This window comes from Argopecten irradians, chromosome 9 (assembly GCF_041381155.1).
Source record: "Argopecten irradians isolate NY chromosome 9, Ai_NY, whole genome shotgun sequence".
Lineage (NCBI taxonomy): Eukaryota > Metazoa > Mollusca > Bivalvia > Pectinida > Pectinidae > Argopecten > Argopecten irradians.
This window is the reverse complement of record NC_091142.1, coordinates 30,159,356-30,179,656: the sequence shown is the minus strand read 5'-3', so window position 1 is coordinate 30,179,656 and position 20,301 is coordinate 30,159,356. Positions and strand designations below refer to the sequence as shown.

General features: G+C 36.8%; 1 protein-coding gene across 1 annotated transcript; it reads right to left on the bottom strand.

Moving 5' to 3' along the window:
* Positions 1 to 3,089: 3,089 nt before the first annotated feature.
* On the bottom strand, positions 3,090 to 14,719 carry LOC138332032 (uncharacterized). Its single transcript, XM_069279969.1, has 6 exons — positions 14,276 to 14,719; positions 11,069 to 11,215; positions 10,388 to 10,514; positions 7,941 to 8,099; positions 6,415 to 6,608; positions 3,090 to 3,293 (listed from the first exon to the last, which is right to left on the bottom strand). Exons 1-6 carry the CDS (start codon positions 14,686 to 14,688, stop codon positions 3,290 to 3,292), a joined length of 1,044 nt encoding a protein of 347 aa, XP_069136070.1. The 5' UTR covers positions 14,689 to 14,719; the 3' UTR covers positions 3,090 to 3,289.
* Positions 14,720 to 20,301: the final 5,582 nt, after the last annotated feature.

The following is a 20,301-nucleotide window of genomic DNA, read 5'->3' as shown; positions in this document are numbered from 1 at the left end:
AACGAAAACGAACGAAAACGCAAACGAAAAACGAAAAACGAAACGAAAAACGAAGAGCTTAAAACGAAAAACGCGTTTCGTCAAGCGCTAAACGAAAAACGAAAAACGCAAACGAAAAACGAAAAACGTAAACGAAGTGAAAGCGTGACCGGAAGGACAGAATTCAATTATAAATGTCGATCGGGACTCCTGTAGCTTATAGTGATCCGGATTCTGAAAGCGATGTCTATAATTATTATAACGTTCGCAATTTTGATTTAGTACGAGTTATCATTATGAAAAATATATCTTGTCTTAGAAAATATGTAATTGTTTTTTAATGTTATAAATATATAACCAATACGTATGTGATTACGTATATATATTCAAGCATTAATACATTTTTAACTTATAAAGGGAGATTTTAAAAATAATTATAAAACATGCATGTGTACAAATAGTCTTCAATCAATGCTATTTTCTATAAGTCTGCTCTGAATTCGTCACACATACTGTGTTATAGAAATTATCAGTTTCAGAAAAGAAAACACTTCAGAAGAATTTCTTGTTTTAGTGTAGGTATATATTGTGTACATGTACGTTTGACTACTGCAAGTATAAACCCTAGGTCTAGCGGTTAGGTTGTTATGTATTACATGTATATATATGACTCCAGAGGAGGTCCTCGTACCCGTTATATAGATATCAATGTGGATACTCACCTGTAGCATTTACCTGACCCAGTTGGGGGTCTTATATTTGCTTTATAATTCACGGACCAACACAACACCCTACCCCACCCCATCCCCACTCCCCTCTTGATTTACCTGCTGTCATTTATACCATTTGTTATTTGGCAGCGGCATATTTTGATTTTTTGTCAACTTGTATTACACCTAGTCAAGTGCAGTCACCCACGAACAATAGCTCACTGATAGCCTCAGACGCGCACGGCCCCTCACATGTTTGTGTAGCTTATAGACTTCTATGTATAATACGTGACCCCGTGCATGTACATGTACCAAATCATACAACAAAAACAACAATATTGTGTTATTCTAGTAATTACAGAAAACCAGCTCTATGATGATTTTATTCCTCGTATGTTTTTGTTACATCAGGATACCAATTAAAATACAACGATCAATCATATCAATGACGAATATGTGTAAATACAGAAATACACATGTACAGTTAAATGTATCAACTGTCAGTTCGTGTTGGACGATTATGTATATATAAACGTAAATTATGATTTATTATCTATTGACTTCGGTACGTTCTTAATTTTACATAGAATATGTAAAAAAAATATTCGTTTTAAATACTGTATTAAGCGATTGGTGATATATTATTAAATGTGTTATTTTATTACTAGAAAAAAATGTGATCCAATGCTAACAGTGATGAGTCGGATATAAGTTGTTAAAATGTATGCACCAGTGATCAGTTATTATGACCAGCAGTACGGCGTCCTGTGGTGTGAGTTCACACCTGTCTGTAATCCTTCAGTCCACTTTAATTTTATCGAGCCCCGCGGGTGTTACAAGTGTATATTGTACTTGTCCCCCTGTAGCACATACACCTGTATAGCTAGTACTATATAAGTCCTTGCAGAAAGGTATACAAATGATCCTTACTATCAAACAATGTGTGTAGTTATATGTACCAAATGTAGTTAATGTCTAGAAACAAAAGGATTTTTTAAAATTTTATTTGTGTATATTTGCTACATTGTCTAGAACACGTAAATTTATCGGCCTACACCGTCAATTGACTCAACATTTAGTTTTAGCCAACACATGCGCAGTCAACTATTCCTAATCAAATATCAATGAACAACATCCGGTAAAGGAATTGGAACGCAAACGCACGCAAACTTAAACGAATGAAAGCCCAAACGAATCAAAACGCAAACGAACTCGAATCAAAACGCAAACGAACGAAAACGCGAAACGCAAACGAAAAACGCTCGACGAAACAAAACGCAAACGAAACTAAACGAAAGAAACGCAAACGAATCTAGAACGCGTTTGAGGGAATGTTAGACGCATTAAGTACTGTACCACAGGCCAAATATGAGTACCCTGGACCTTTCAGTTAGTTAGAGAAGTCGTTCGTTCAAAGATTTAGCCTATTTGACCACTGTGAACTTGAAGTAGGTCAAGGTCATTCATTTTCACATCTTTTGTAACCCTTTATCCCAGAATGCTACAGGCCAAATATAAGTACTCTGGGTCTAACGGTTAATGAGAAGAAGTGGTTCAAAGATTTTAGCCTAATTCAACCCTGTTACCCAGCATGCTACAGGCCAAATAGGAGTTCTTTGTTCCTTATTGTTAATGAGAAGAATTTGTTTGAATGAAAAGTTTACGCACTGTGCACAGCGGACGGCGAACGGGTCAGATGACCAAAAAACGCTGTTTTAAAATATGAAATGAAATTGTAAACAAAACCTTGTCATCAGGGTCTGACCATATGTTCTCATTTCTCTGCACTGTCGATGTAAATATAACTTTTGGCAGTACTGCCAAAAATCATTTTGATCTCTTATCTATACTGTCTTGTAAAATCAAAACCGATGCATTCTAAGTATTGTTATTATCACATCTCTGGCCCGTCCAGCCATGTCATACGGCCATGTCATAAAGATTGTAAGACACGTGTGTAATAACACTATTATGACATCACATTATTGTCTGATCAGTAGACGGGAAAGTCATATCTGAGCTGGATTTCAACTGTTTTACATACTAAGAGATGAAATTTTAAGTTTTACTTAATATATTTCTTTCAATAAAACTTATGTGATAAATAGAATCTTACACTCGCGACTATGTGATATGAAATTTATCAAACTCGTTAAAATAATTTGATATGCCACTCGCCTATAGGCTCGTGGCATATCAAATTATTGAACTGGTTTGATAAATTTCATATCACATAGCCACTCATGTAAGATCATCTATTTCTCAAATTATAATTTAGCTCTTCTTGATTCTTGTGTATAAAAATTACGGCACATACAATTATGAAATCAATAAACAAAACAGAGATAGTCAATCAGAAATCCGACACAAAGTTAGTCACAACAACACTTTTAACAATAGTTCAGTAAAATATTTTTATTTCTAGATAAATAATTCTGCCTTTAACATACCTTAAGTATACGTATATATCTGTAAATAAATGTGTGTCTCCATAAATATACATATATCTCCGTAGATATACGTATATCTCATTGGTACAAAAGAGGGAGAGAGGACGTATATAGGCATGCTGTCTGTTGCCCAGTTCCCATTGTTTTTTATCATCTGAAAAAAAAATCTGAACTGAAATAGATAAAAAAAAATCTGAACTGAAATAGATAACATAAAGAGTTTGTTGTTAGAATTAATCGTAATAAAATATACATATATCCTCTTTTTGAGATATTTTACACAAACTATTTCCTCTTTTAGAGAAAGTTTACACAAACTATTTCCTCTTTTAGAGAAATTTTACACAAACTATTTCCTCTTTTAGAGAAATTTTACACAAACTATTTCCTCTTTTAGAGAAAGTTTACACAAACTATTTCCTCTTTTAGAGAAATTTTATACAAACTAATTCCTCTTTTAGAGAAAGTTTACACAAACTATTTCCCTTTTTAGACAAATTTTATACAAACTATTTCCTCTTTTAGAGAAATTTTACACAAACTTTTTCCTCTTTTAGAGAAATTTTACATAAACTATTTCCTCTTTTAGAGAAATTCTACACAAATTTTACACAAACTTTGGGACAAAAGTAATTGAATACAATGCAAACACAAATTACTGTATAAATATTTACATGTAGCTTTCAAAAGCATCCTTTAAAGTGCTTTTCTCTTGTTAACGGACACTTATGACCAGTGTTTATCATGGTATGAAAACATGATAAGTTACAAGTGACAAATTGACAATGATATGAAATGTGACTGTGGCTCGGGGAAGATAACTCAACAAAAATCAAGCATGTCAAAGCTATATTCCAGAATAAAAATCATTAAATATTTTTTTACTTTGAACATACAGCTCATTTTGCAATTTTTCAGATTTTAGCAGTAGTATAATTTTCAGAGAAAAGTGGACAGGGATATCTCAACCCTCGTGAAAGATTTTGGCCAGTCAACCCGAGGCTTGCCAAGGGTTGACGACCAAAATCTTTCACGAGGGTTGAGATATCCCGGTCAACTTCACAGACCCATGTTTGATTCTTTTTCTCTTATACTTAGTAGAAAAAGGATGAAATTTCACTTGGTTTCCTGCTTTTTCATAGGGCCATTATCGCAGGAACGTTGTTATGCGTCAAAATTGATGACGTCATTTACAATGTGCGCCGCAGTTACGCCGCATGTATTGATGACATCACGTTATTGTCTAGCGCGTGTGAGCTGTCTTACACCCCCCCTGTGTAAGATAGAGATATCTTTTCCCTAGCAACCACAGGATATTCCTGTCAAGTAAGGAAGAAAAATGTATCTATATTTCTGACACAAAACTAAGGTGGATGGCATTATTTACATGGATTTGTTTTACTGCAAGAACTTTTTGGGGATTACATATATTCGATCATGTGGTTCTATGAATAATGATTTTATCACTGTTGGTTATTTTCTGTCAAAAGTAACAAAAACACGTTTAAGCTTTTCTTAATAAAAAAAAAAAAAAAAAATCACTAGCAAGAGTGAAATGGATATCATATACAACAACCAAATACACTACATGATAGTTTTGAGGAACTATTGCATTATTTTTATCAACGTATTTACAATACTTTCCCACCAAATGTATTTCGTATTTTGTCACCGACAAATAATAGTGAAATGAAAAATTAAACAGATGTGTAAATCAACACATCAGGTTATTGCTATGAAAATAGCCATGTACAGTCAGTGGCCATAATACAGTATGCAATTGAACATTTTGTTATATATATTCTTAGTGATTTTATATTTTTTGTTGTTATTCCTAGTGATTTTATTTTTTTGTTGTTATTCCTAACGTCATTTTGCAATCAATCCTAATACCATTTGATGTACATGTACTGACTAAGAACTATTTTTTATATAGCATCACATCATGGATAGATATTTATAAAATCCTTGTTAGCATCCTAGCTCATTATATAAAATATGTTGTCCATCCCAAATGATGTTTTCACATGCAAATATGGTATGAACAATCCATCACAAGGATAGAAGGAGGATTAGGTTATTTTAAGCTAAAATTAAGAAATTTGCCCTTTTGGGGCCCCACCATTCAGCCCCTAGGGGTCGCCACCAAGCTCAACATTATATCTAATATGATTGTCCTTCATCAATAATGTTTTCACACCAAATTATGGATGAAATCCATCCAAGGATGAAGGAGGAGTTGGATTTTAAAGCTTTAAATAAGAAATTCACCCACCCTTTTTGGGGCCCACCCCTCAGCACCCTAGGGTCCACACCTATCTCAAATATATATAAATATTGAATGTCCTTTACTAATGATGTTTCACACATAAATATGGATGAAATCCCATCCAAGGATGAAGGAGGAGTTTCAATGGCCCGCCCTCATGACCCTAGTCTTTTTAAAAATATGATTGTCTTCCCAGACATGTAATGAAGGAGGAGTAGGATTTTAAAGCTGTTATATGGCCCCATTTTTAAAGATGGAAATGGTGATATCACAAATGTTGTTTGGATATGCATTTTGGACATGCATTTTAATTGCTCACAACATATAGCAACGGAAAAACTTTTTCATTATTTCAAATGAAGCGCTAGGTAACTAGATGTGAAAAGTATTAAGAAGATTCCACGATACTACCACAATTATTACCACAACAAAAGACTATGAGAAGCTTCTCATAAACTTATTTTTACTTTGATGTCAACTAATCTATATTTCATAAAACAAAAATAACCACAGTAAATAACTTAAAGTAACTTCTATAATAGAAGATACTAATGAATTACAATACAACGTCTTTGGTAAATTACAAAATGCCAATGATGAATAACAAAAATGTAAAATACAAATTAAAGCTTACAAGAAACACATAGTAGCATAATTTAGGGATGAAAAAAGTAATAATTATGCCAAAAACAGGTCTGCAAATTATACCTCTTATAATCTCAAAAATCTGTCAAGGTCATTTCTTTTCGGAAACTTTGTCAGGCCTCATCAAAGGAATCTATCAGGGAAATATCATGACTCTGGGTTTCTAGATTAATGAGAATGAGTCTTAAATGGAACTTGACACCGGACAACATATAGAAGGACGAAGGACACCACACCATGACATAAGTTCACTTGGCCCTTCAGGCCAGGCGAGCTAAAAATAAGATTAGGACTGTTTGGGTGACATTATAAGAAGCTGGTAAATTTATCCTCCCTGGAAATAACAGTTATTAACACCTACTTAAAGAGTTTGTAGGCATCAGACTGTACGAAGCCAAGTAGGGCAAAAATATCCAAAATTTCATCCCGCTCCTCAGCAATCAAAAAGTCGTATGGTTTAGAGAAGTAAATAGTAGCCCGATCGCCTTCAAGACTTTTTGAAGTTTTAATCCTGTCAAAGTGATCTTCTTTGATATCAAGAAAGGTAAAAATTATCTGAAATGGAAAAAGAAACTCTTAGGTACACAAATGACATACATGTACTATGGAATGTTATTGAGGTCAAAATTCAAATATTGCAATTCATTCGTTCAGTTATAACTGAAAAAACATTATTTGTTTCATTGTAGTTCAATATTCTCAATTCAAATATTGGAATTATGTTATTGCAATAGCGGAAATGTGAATTGCTATATTGCAGTTCTATATTTGATAAAATATACATTCAAACTTCCAGTTTGCTGACGTCTTTCAATACTTGCACCAAAACTTCAACCAGTAAGCTAATGCTGAGACCACAGTGATTCCATTAGCTTCCTCTCTTTCCAAGAAGCAAGCTTACAAGAGCTGTTTGAGAACAGCAAAGCTCGCTTATAATTTTGTTTAATTCAGGTTCCTTGTAATTTACCAGTATTATAAAATATAGCAATCTCATTACATAAATGAACTTTTCAGCCTATTGGGCATCTTGGAATTCTAAAAATTCATCATTTTCCCCTTTTAATTGATGGTCCATATACCCATCACAACAATTACAATTCTAAATCATAGCAGAAATCAACATCTGTTGTGACAGATAAAAGTTACTGTATTACTCATACTCATAGCAACAATTCTAATCCAAAATGATTCTAGATATCAATGTCAGTTGTGACAGATAACAGTATTACAACACTAGCACCAAAACCTTAACCTGGCTATTTCAGCCCAATGGGCCTCATGAAATTCTCAAAATCCAGCATTTTGCTCCTTAAATGACTGTTCACACTCATAGCAACAATTATAATCCAAGATGATTCTAGAAATCAATGTCAGTTGTGACAGATAACAGTATTGCACCAAAACTTTAACCTGGCTATTTCAGCCCATTGGGCTCTCTTGAAATTGTCAAAATCCAGCATCTGACTCCTTTACATGCTTGTTCACACCCATAGCAAGAATTCTTATCCAAAATGATTGTAGAAATCAATGTCAGTTGTGACAGATAACAGTCTTACAACACTTAGACCAAAACCTTAAACTGGGATTTTCAACGCTGATGCAGACGCCGACGCATAAGTGATTCCATAAGCCCCAGGCCCCTCTCTTTGAGAGGCGAGCTAAAAAGGGGCATGAGTCTATGAAAATCAAGAGGGCAATCTGAGGAAAACTGCTTCTGAATCAGTAATTTATTAAATCTACTTGACACAATATTCCAGACAGACAGACGATCAGACAGACGGACTTACCCCCCCCCCAGAAGATTGCAGGGTATAACAACAGGACAGGACCATCAAAGGATGTGAAAGTGTGCTTTTGATCTGATTAATCTAACATCATAATATTTACCTTTGTTTTCAAACAGATGCTTCCAAGTACTTGATGAGTAAATATTGAATTTGGGATTTCTGCTAAAAGTTGACCACCATGTTGACCTAACACTTTGGAGTCCTGTGCACTTGTTGTAAATGGCTTTTCTTCGCATAATGAAAAACCTATCTGCTTGACCTGAAAAAAAAGATTTCATTCATGATTACAAAATCTAATTGTAACAAAAGGCCCATTTATGGGCCATAACAGTCATGTGACTTTAAAAACCCTAGGACTGCTGTAGTATTTATACTCAGTAGCAATAGTGCATGTGGTATTCCAAACAAAAAATTTGAACCTTTATGAGAAATAGCGAATCCTCAAATGTCCAAAATTCAAAATGGCCACTAGTCGGCCATCTTGTTATCCGTTTTGTTTAAAAATAAAACATGCACAACTGTATAGGGACCAAGGGGAACTTATATATAAGATCTGAATTAAGAAGATCCATCAACAATTTCCCGAGAAAAAGAAATAATAATAAAGCTTCAAATTTCAAAATTCATAATGGGCCATCTTGTTTTCCAATCATGCAGTCTCACAAAATGGAACATGCATTACAGGAGACCAAAGGGAAACTACATACGCAATTTGAGAAAGATACTTCAAGAACTTTCTGTGAAATAACAAGGATTGCTTACAGACAGACGAAAGGGTGACTTGAATAAGATATTATTTTTTTCAAATAACAAATTGTGTGTGTTATGTTCACGTATCTAATGGATTTCCTTACATGAACTCAGACATTTTCCCCTTATTTTAAGGAGATTCACATAAAAATATTTGACAAAAATATCAATAAACACTTCAATAACCAAGAGGTCCAGTGTCATATTTGGCCAGTAGAATGCTATGATAAATATATACAAAGTTTGTTCTAGGAATGACATTGACCTCCGTACTTTCAATGTCAAAGGGGTCGAATTTGTTAAAATCTTAAAATAATTTCTCAACAATAAGGGGCCCATGATCACTGTGTTTGATTAATATCTTGCTGGTAAAAGGACTTCTCAATAACAAAAAAGCCCAGGATTATAATATTGGACAAGTAGAATGCTAGGATAATGAGCTTGTTCATATACCTGTAAGGTCACATATACATTGGTCCAACATGTTAAAATCTTTGACTTTGATAGGTTTGTGTAAAATAATGACTTAAAGTGACCTTTAAGATCACAGGGATAAGATCTGTAAAAACTCTTTTACATGAAATCAATATTTTGTGTACTATATAAACAGCTCAAGTGACCTTTAATATATTCATATGAACAAACCTGATAGTCCTCCATCTATTTATGCTAATTACCAAATATGCCCCTTGGGCCTTTTTGTCGTTGTGAAGTGCATGTGGTTTAAATATTTTTACATACAGTCAAACCTGTCTAATGAAACATCCCACACAAGTGATCATGTGATCTTGGAAAGAGAAATGATGAGATTGGTATAACACCATAATTATTCTGTACTACATTCCTATGTAAAATGGACATCATACTATTAAAAGCATGGTTATATTTACTCTATTTTTCATTAAGTGGGAAATCAGAGAAAGATATTTAATAAACAAGAATTACACGTATGATCACATACACTGCCTTCCAAAAGTTCTGTTAAACATGCAGTTTTACAAATATACCGGTACATAAAGTACAGAAATATGTAAACCATGTTATATACATGTATGCATCAGTATATATCATTTATCAACTTATTTTCTTCTCATTGTTTTTTCGAAAGTTTTCTCAGAGTAAATTGTATGGATGGTGTGATTTAATACACAGAGAGACACACAGACAGGTTTGACGTTATATGACCCCTGTGACCTTGAATGTGACTCACTGTCATATTTTTTCCTTGGAAAGTCACATAAGACTGGTTTGACTGTATGTATTACATTGTAGAATCAACTGGATAATAGTGAAATTTGTATGACGAATTGCAATACTAGATTTATAATATTGCAATACATGTACATGTATATCAGTATACGACTAATAAAGGCAATAACTACCGTATTCGCCGTAATTAGCGCCCAGGGTGCTTAAATAATTGGAACAAAAGGGGGGGGGGGGGGGGGGGGGGGGGGGGGGGGTGCTGATTGATAAACCAAAACATAAGTTGTGTACTCATAGTACAATAATCTATAACAGTAAATATGCATATGTCTTTTATCATTTAAGACACATAATCATTTTGTGATTCACATGTAAAAGATTTGCAAGTTCATGTGATATGGGATACAATGCTGATGTTAGAGGCATCACATGTTGTAAAACAATGTCAAATCTATGGAATTGGGACGTTTATACAACTTCAACTTTTCTCCAGAAAGGATCAGAAGGGGCGCTTATATGAGGAGGGGCGCTAATTACAGTAAATATGGAACCACTTTTATTACGTCTTTTTTTTTTTTTTTTTTTTTTTACCTCTGATGACATCACCATTGTTACCACTTCAATAGAAGATCCATAATTAAAGAAGAGGACATCTGGAACACTGGAAACCTCTGTATCATGGACTTGGAATTTTCTTTCAGCGCTCAAGTCACCTGGCCTGCATGTGCAAAGATATATCTGAAAAAATGTGTTTGCATCAAGAATTTTCCCTAGCTAAAGAGACAAAAACAATTTCAGCACCAATTAATACAAGAGGCCATGAGTGGGTGTATCACTCACCTGGACATTGCTGGATATAGGGAATCAGATTTATATTTCTACAGAAAAAGGAAATTGCAAAAAATTGGTAAAAAGCTTCACCAATTTCAAACCGAAAACACCAGTGAAACTGGAGAAGAAGTTTACGAAAATGTGATTTTCAAGATGGCGTCCATCTTAGATTTCGGCCAAGCTGAAAAATAACAATACTTAGCAAGAAATCTCTCAGGATCTTCCTTAAAATGTTGTGTGTTTGAACAATTTGAATATCCATAATATTCCAATTAAAAGGTAAAAACAGATTTTCATCAATATCTGGTTAGAAAATTCATGGATGACCGATGACAGATGATGCCCCAGATAGCAATGGGTCATTTTGAGCTAATTATAGATGTACCTATGAAACACTGAACTGAATATGATTTTCATCATAACCAATAAAATTTTACTTACTCAGGATCCATCAGAAACATTCTGGCGAACTTCATGAAAAGTTGAGTAAACTGACATTTTCTTTTTTTCTCTAAAATACTGTCATCCAGAAATCTCAGAAAGAACTTGAAGAAATCACGTATCCCAAAACAGCAAGCTTCAAATAACCTGAAAAATAACAACACTTAATTGGTTATGGACATCTCATGGTCATTTCAGACAAGTTTGAGCTGAATCCCACTGGTGGAAATTGAGAAGTTTAAAATATGTGTTCAGGAAAACCATGATTTTGCAATCTTGTTACAAAATGGACGCCATGACTGCCATGTCAAAGTTTTTTACAAAGCCGCAAAAATAACAACACTTTATTGACATCTGATGGCAATCATGGCAGCTATCTTGGATGTTGAAAATTTAAAAAAGGTGTTGTTCTAGAAAATTGTGATTGCGCAATTACTTTACAAAATGGACACCGCGGGGCTGCCATATTGCAAGTTTTTATGGGGCTGAAAACCTTTTTGCTGGCTTCACTTTCAAACAATTTTTTAACACAATCGCATCAATCCGATAAAAATAACAAACTTGGTCAGGTCCATCTCAGGATCATTTTTAGCAAGTGTGAGCTGAATCCCACAGTAGGAATTTGAGAAGTTCAAAATAGGTGTTGTTTAAGAAAACCACGATTACACTATCAAGTTACAAAATGGCAGTGGTGACTGTGCATGCCATGTCAAAGATTTTAAGAGGCTAAAATATAACAACACTTTGTCAGCTTCCCTTCCTTAATATCCCCACCAAATTTCAGCTCAATTACGCAAGTGGAAATGGAGAAGTTTGAAATGGAGAAGTTTGAAATGTGTTTTTCAAGATAGCGGCAACCTTGGATTTCAGACCGACATGGAAAAAATAACAAAACTTGGTCAGGACCATCTCAGGATCATTTCCGGCAAGTTTCAGTCAGACTCCAACTAATGGAACTTGAGAAGTTTGGAATGTGAAAAGTTTATGCATGGCACATGACGACAGATGAAGCACAATGACTATAGGTGACCACGACCCATCCGTTCAGATGACCTAAAACGTAATAACAATGTTTTCCAATCAGTCTAAATACAGATCATGTACATAAAGGGACTGAGGAGAACTCACATTTCAGAAAGTTCCATCAAACATCTAATTCCTGAGAAATAGCGACAATGACTTTAAGTTTTCAAAATTCAAAATAGCCTGTTTGCCAGCTTGTTTTCCAATCAGACGCAAACTAGGAAACAGCATGGTACAAGCCAAATATCAGGACTTTGGGATTCTTGGTTATTGAGAAGAAGTTGTGTTAATATTTAATCCTACTTTTATTTGAGACTTCGAATGTAGGTCAAGGTCATTCATTTCAACAAACTTGGTAGCCCTTCACTCCAGGATGCTACAGGCCCGATATCAGCTAGGACTCTGCATGAGCCTCTCGGTTAAAAGCTGTATAAATTTTTAATCTATTTGACCCCTTGACCTTAAATGAAGGTCAATGTCATATCATTTGAACAAAATTGGTAGCTCTTGAAGTTGTTTAAATGGAAAAGTTGATACCAGATGGACGGGCTGGCCATCCGTCCAGACAGAAGACAGACGCTGCACCACAGCATGCATAAGCTCTTCATTTGTACTTCGGGCAGGCATGCTAGCTAATAAGGAAATATTTCTTTTCTCACCAAGTAGATGTTATGTCCAAATATATCCAGTGTAGATATTTGCATGAAGATCCTAGTAGTAGTGTAGTGTATGTTTTATTTCAAAGTACTTATGTTAACGAATCATTCTACAATTACAAATGTACAAGCGGACTTGAATAATTTTAAATGAATAAATATTATTTTATAATTTACCTTTCTAATCACGAGTATTGAATAAATGTTGACTATAAAAATACATCAAATTTTGTTTTGGTAGATCTGGCCTTCGGCAGCCACTTGCAGAAAGGTTAGTTGCGCTGTTAAATATTTGTCTTCTTTCATTGTCCCGTTTTATTGTTCATGTCATATTATGTAATCGTGTTCGTTGTGTGTGTCTTGATAAAGGGGCAGATCGCCTTGAAAATCTTGCAATTTTTTTCCCACGCGGTTTGAATACGCCTATTCCGGGATACAATGAACTCTTCTGGGTAGGAGGTAGAAAACATTGATTTAGTCATGTGACCGCGAAATTTTTAGGGCACTTTTTTCCGTCATGGCTGTGACACTTATAGGCAGAGAATATCAATGTCTGGGTAAAGGTTATAGTCGGTAATACTTGCTCGGGAATGGAACTAAGATAAACTGTTATGTTTTATATTTCTTATTTGTTATTTATTTTTTGAAAAATGCACCCAGGTAAGTTATAAAAAATATGTGAGTGAGACGTCAGTTACCGTTGTTTTCCAACTGCTAGGCGACAGCTCCATTTGATGCCGTAATTTACATGTCATTTCCTTATTAAGTGTCCAAATTCAATTTTCGTGCATATTTAGATTAAATTTAATACAATTTGTTCTGATAATTAATGTTAAATGTTCTGTCATGGTATGTAATTTTCCACCCGTGTACAATCATTACATATGTAACAGGAGAGGAGAAAGTGTAGCGGCCAGACCGGGATCGATTCAAATCCGGGACCTTCCAAACACTAGCCGATCGCGAGTGCTCTACCGACTGAGCTACCTGGTCACCGATGATCGACCCAGTCCAATCCCGCTACACTCCTCCCTCCTTTCTCGTAGTCTTCGCCCTCAAAGACATACGAGACCCTTTCAAACACCACCACCGTGGGTTATTTAGTTGGGCGCCAATTCTGTAACAGGAGAGGAGAAAATGTAGCGGCCAGACCGGGATTCGAACCCGGGACCCTCCAAACACTAGCCGAGTTGCTCTACCGACTGAGCTACCTGGTCACTGATGATCGACCCAGTCCAATCCCGCTACACATATGCCGCCATTTTGTTTCAAATATGTCCTAAATTAAGTCATGTGGTGATGAAAGTCACATGACTAAACTGACTGAATGTTGTATCCCGGAATCGGCGTATTACTTCTTTGTCCCATAAATAACAACAAAGAAACAGACATTATCACATGTCCCATCGGACAGGTGTTTTAATGTTTTCACTTGTCCGTCAGCAATTTAGTCTGATACTGGGCAAGCTGACAAGCCTGAACTATACCGGACAAGACCCCTTCCTCGACTTCCTGCTAACTTACTTACACCATCTCATTGTCAACAACTTCAGCTGTGCCTTCCTGCAGTTCTTGTCGCCTTGATTTCCCCATTTCTTTTACAGTTTTATTAAATTTCTCAATATCTGAAAGAACTCCGCGATAACCTGTAATAATATCTAATCTGAACGCAAGCTCTTCCTCCATATCAACGGAGAGTGTCAACAACTTCTTAACAAGCCCTCTGATGTAATTTACGAAATCGGTGGAAGATTTAGCATTACGTATATTCCGAAGCTTTTTCAACTGATCCATAAAGAAAGAAATGTCGGTCGTTTTGTCGTCATAAAATATTGCAAGCGATTCAAGGGTCTCTCTTGTCCAACTAGACACAGATTTTGGAAGAGTTTTCGATTTCTTGCTACAGCTGGGAGTGAACGAACCCTCTGCTTCTGCCGCCATATTGTTTACAGTTAAAGTTACGTCCCTTGAGACGGACAGGATCGGGAAGAAACGGGCGGGATCGGGCAGGATTCGGCAGAATCGGGCAGAATCGGGCAGGATCAGAGTACAAAATAGTCGTTAAAATGATAAGTGCAGATATCAAAAGTAATATGACTGAAGGCAAAGCCTTAAAGGGCGCAGCCAGATGTTTTAAAATGAATCATATACATGTACATGGCACAGGAAGAGCGAAGCTCTACATGTTTATTTTATTATCTGACCGAAGGTGAGGATGGCCTAATATTGTCATCGTGTTTCGTCCGTCGTCGTGCGCCGTCCGCCGTCCGCCGTCCGCCGTGCGCCGTGCGTCGTGCGTAAGACTATTTATACAAAAGCCTACTCCTCCTTCATCCTTTGATGGATTTCATCCATATTTGGTTTGAAGCATCATTAGGGAAGGACAAACATATTTTTAGCCCACCATCATCAGATGGTGGGCTATTCAAATCGCCTTTCGTCCGTGGTCCGTCCGTCCGTTCGTCCGTCCTTCCGTCCGTCCGTTAACAATTCTTGTTACCGCTAATTCTCAGAAAGTGCTGAAGGGATCTTTCTCAAATTTCATATGAAGGTTTCCCTAGGACTCTAGTTGTGCATATTGCATTTTGGGACCGATCGGTCAACAAGATGGCCGACAGGCGGCCATCTTGGATTTTGATAGTTAAAGTTTGTTACCGCTATTTCTCAAAAAGTGCTGAAGGGATCTTTCTCAAATTTCATATATAGGTTCCCCTAGGGCCCTAGTTGTGCATATTGCATTTTGGGACTGATCGGTCAACAAGATGGCCGACAGGCGGCCATCTTGGATTTTGATAGTTAAAGTTTGTTACCGCTATTTCTCAAAAAGTACTGAAGGGATCGTTTACAAATTTCATATGAAGGTTCCCCAAGGACCCTAGTTGTGCATATTGCATTTTGGGACTGATCGGTCAACAAGATGGCCGACAGGCAGCCATCTTGGATTTTGATAGTTAAAGTTTGTTACCGCTATTTCTCAAAAAGTACTGAAGGTATCGTTTACAAATTTCATATGAAGGTTCCCCAAGGACCCTAGTTGTGCATATTGCATTTTGGGACTGATCGGTCAACAAGATGGCCGACAGGCAGCCATCTTGGATTTTGATAGTTAAAGTTTGTTACCGCTATTTCTCAAAAAGTACTGCAGGGATCTTTCTCAAATTTCATATATAGGTTCCCCTAGTGCCCTAGTTGTGCATATTGCATTTTGGGACCGATCGGTCAACAAGATGGCCGACAGGCGGCCATCTTGGATTTTGATAGTTAAAGTTTGTTACCGCTATTTCTCAGAAAGTACTAAAGGGATCTTTCTCAAATTTCATATGTAGGTTCCCCTAGGACCCTTGTTGTGCATATTGCATTTTGGGACCGATCGGTCAACAAGAGATGGCCGACAGGTGGCCATCTTGGATTTTGATAGTTAAAGTTTGTTACCGCTATTTCTCAAAAAGTACTGAAGGGATCTGTATCAAATTTCATATACAGATTCCCCTAGGACCCTAGTTGTGCATATTACATTTTGGGACCGATCGGTGAACAAGATGGCCGACAGGTGGCCATCTTGGATTTTGACAGTTAAAGTTTGTTACCGCTATTACTCAAAAAGTACTGCAGGGATCTTTCTCAAATTTCATATATAAGGTTCCCCTAGGGCCCTAGTTGTGCATATTGCATTTTGGGACCGATCAGTCAACAAGATGGCCGACAGGCGGCCATCTTGAATTTTGATAGTTAAAGTTTGTTACCGCTATTACTCAAAAAGTACTGAAGGGATCTTTCTCAAATTTCATATATAGGTTTCCCTAGGGCCCTAGTTGTGCATATTGCATTTTGGAACCGATCAGTCAACAAGATGGCTTGGATTTTGATAGTTAAAGTTTGTTACCGCTTTTTCTCAAAAAGTACTGAAGGTATCGTTTACAAATTTCATATGAAGGTTCCCCAAGGACCCTAGTTGTGCATATTGTTAATTGGGACCGATCGGTAAACAAGATGGCCGACCGACGGCCATATTGGATTTTGATTGTTAAAGTTTGTTACCGCTATTTCTCAGAAAGTACTGGAGGGATCTTTCTAAAATTTTTATGTGTAGGTTCCCCTTGTACCCTAGTTGTGCATAGTACCTTTTAGGACTGATGCATAATGCCTTTCGGGACTGATCGGTAAACAAGATGGACAACCGGCCGCCATCTTAGATTTCATTGTTGAAGTTTGTTACCACTATTTCTTAGAAAGTACTATAGCGATCTGTCTCAAATTTTATATGTCATGTATTTTGAAAAAGTTTGAAAAGCAGGGAAAAGATCCCTCTTTCCATTGTCAGACATAGATCTTTCTTTGGTGGGCGCCAAGATCCCTCTGGGATCTCTTGTATATAAATGAGCCTGGTCCGACCCCTAGGGGCTGAGGGGTGGGGCACCAAAATGGCAAATTTTCTTATTTTAAGCTTTAAAATCCTACTCCTCCTTCATCCTTGGATGGATTTCATCCATATTTGGTGTGAAACTTCATTGGGGAAGGACAATCATATTTCATATAAATGAGCTTGGTCCGACCCCTAGGGTCAGAGGGGCAGGGCCTCAAAAGGGGAAATTTTCTTAATTTTAGCTTTAAAATCCTACTCCTCCTTCATCCTTGGATGGATTTCATCCATATTTGGTGTGAAAACTTTATTTGGGAAGGACAATCATATTTCATAAAAATGAGCTTGGTCCGACCCCTAGGGTCAGAGGGGCAGGGCCTCAAAAGGGGAAATTTTCTTTATTTTAGCTTTAAAATCCTACTCCTCCTTCATCCTTGGATGGATTTCATCCATATTTGGTGTGAAACTTCATTGGGGAAGGACAATCATATTTCATATAAATGAGCTTGGTCCGACCCCTAGGGTCAGAGGGGCAGGGCCTCAAAAGGGGAAATTTTCTTAATTTTAGCTTTAAAATCCTACTCCTCCTTCATCCTTGGATGGATTTCATCCATATTTGGTGTGAAACTTCATTAGGGAAGAACAATCATATTTTATATAAATGAGCCTGGTCCGACCCCTAGGGTCAGAGGGGCGGGACCACAAAAGGGCAAATTTTCTTAATTTTAGCTTTAAAATCCTACTCCTCCTTCATCCTTAGATGGATTTCATCCATATTTGGTTTGAAACATTATTGGGGAAGGACAATCATATTTTATATAAATGAGCCTGGTCCGACCCCTAGGGGGCTGAGGGGTGGGGCCCCAAAAGGGCAAATTTTCTTATTTTAGCTTTAAAATCCTACTCCTCCTTCATCCTTGGATGGATTTCATCCATATTTAGTGTGAAACATCATTAGGTAAGGACATTCATATTTTATATGTTTGAGATAGGTGTGATCCCTAGGTAGAGGGGTGGGGCCCCAAAAGGGCGAATTTTCTTATTTTAAGCTTTAAAATCCTACTCCTCCTTCATCCTTGGATGGATTTCATCCATATTTGGTGTGAAACATTATTGATGAAGGACAATCATATTTTATATAAATGAGCCTGGTCCGACCCCTAGGGTCAGAGGGGCGGGGCCCCAAAAGGGCAAATTTTCTTAATTTTAGCTTTAAAATCCTACTCCTCCTTCATCCTTGGATGGATTTCATCCATATTTGGTATGAAACATCATTGGGGAAGGATAATCATATTTTATATAAATGAGCATAGTCCGACCCCTAGGGGCTTAAGGTTGGGGCCCCAAAAGGGCAAATTTTCTTATTTTAGCTTTAAAATCCTACTCCTCCTTCATCCTTGGATGGATTTCATCCATATTTAGTGTGAAACATCATTAGGTAAGGACATTCATATTTTATATATTTGAGATAGGTGTGACCCCTAGGGGCTGAGGGGTGGGGCCCCAAAAGGGCGACTTTTCTTATTTTAAGCTTTAAAATCCTACTCCTCCTTCAACCTTGGATGGATTTCATCCATATTTGTTGTGAAACATTATTGATGAAGGACAATCATATTTTATATAAAATGAGCTTGGTCCGACCCCTAGGGGCTGAATGGTGGGGCCTCAAAAGGGCAAATTTTCTTAATTTTAGCTTTAAAAACCTACTCCTACTTCATCCTTGGATGGATTTCATCCATATTTGGTGTGAAACATCATTTGGAATTGATAATCATATTTTATTTAAATGAGCCTGGTCCGACCCCTAGGGGTTGAGGGGTAGGGCCCCAAAAAGGCAAATTTTCTTAATTTTAGCTTTAAAATCCTACTTCTCCTTCATCCTTGGATGGATTTCATCCATATTTGGTGTGAAACATTATTTGGGACGGACAATCATATTTTATATAAATGAGCGTGGTCCAACCCCTAGGGGCTGAGGGGTGGGGCCCCCAAAGGGCAAATTTTTCTTAATTTTAGCTTTAAAATCCTACTCCTCCTTCATCCTTGGATGGATTTCATCTATATTTAGTGTAAAACACATTATTGGGGAAGGATAATCATATTTGATGGAAAATGAGCCTGGTCCGACCCCTAGGGGCTGAGAGGTGGGGCCCCAAATGGGGAAATTTTCTTAATTTTAGCTTTAAAATCCTACTCCTCCTTCATCCTTGGATGGATTTCATCTATATTTAGTGTAAAACATTATTGGGGAAGGATAATCATATTTGATGTAAATGAGCGTGGTCCAACCCCTAGGGGCTGAGGGGTGGGGCCCCAAATCGGGAAATTTTCTTAATTTTAGCTTTAAAGTCCTACTCTCTCCTCCATCCTTGGATGAATTTTATCCATATTTGGTGTGAAGCATCATTGGGGAAACACAATTATATTTTATATAAATGAGTCTGGTCTGAACCCTAGGAACTGAGGGGTGGGGCCCCAAAAGGGCAAATTTTCTTAATTTTAGCTGGCTCACTTCCTGTTTTAAGGTTTCAGTCTCCGATCTCAATAAAAATTGGTCTATAGGGGTTTTAATTGATGCCGAACAACATGCAAACATTTTCGTAAAGATTTTGGTATTCCAAGATGGCCACTGGCCCACTTCCTGTTTTAAGGTTTCAGTCTCCGATCTCAATGAAAATTGGTCTATAGGGGTTTTAATTGATGCTGAACAACATGCAAACATTTTCGTAAAGATTTTGGTATTCCAAGATGGTCGCTGGCCAACTTCCTGTTTTAAGGTTTCAGTCTCCGATCTCAATGAAAATTGGTCTATAGGGGTTTTAATTGATGCCGAACAACATGCAAACATTTTCGTAAAGATTTTGGTATTCCAAGATGGCCGCTGGCCCACTTCCTGTTTTAAGGTTTCAGTCTCCGATCTCAATGAAAATTGGTCTATAGTGGTTTTAATTGATTCAGAAGGGGGAACTTTAGGTAAGGACAATCATATTTTATAAAGGACCGAGGTAAGACCCATGGGGATAGTATGACCGAGGTCCAAAATGGGAGCTTTGCTGAAATGGCTTTAAAATCTGACTCCTCCTTATATTAATCCTTGAATGGGTTTCGACCATATTTGGATGAAGGGCTACCAAGTTTGTTCAACAAATGACATTTACCTTTTTCAGAAACTTACATATTCAACTAAGGAGTTC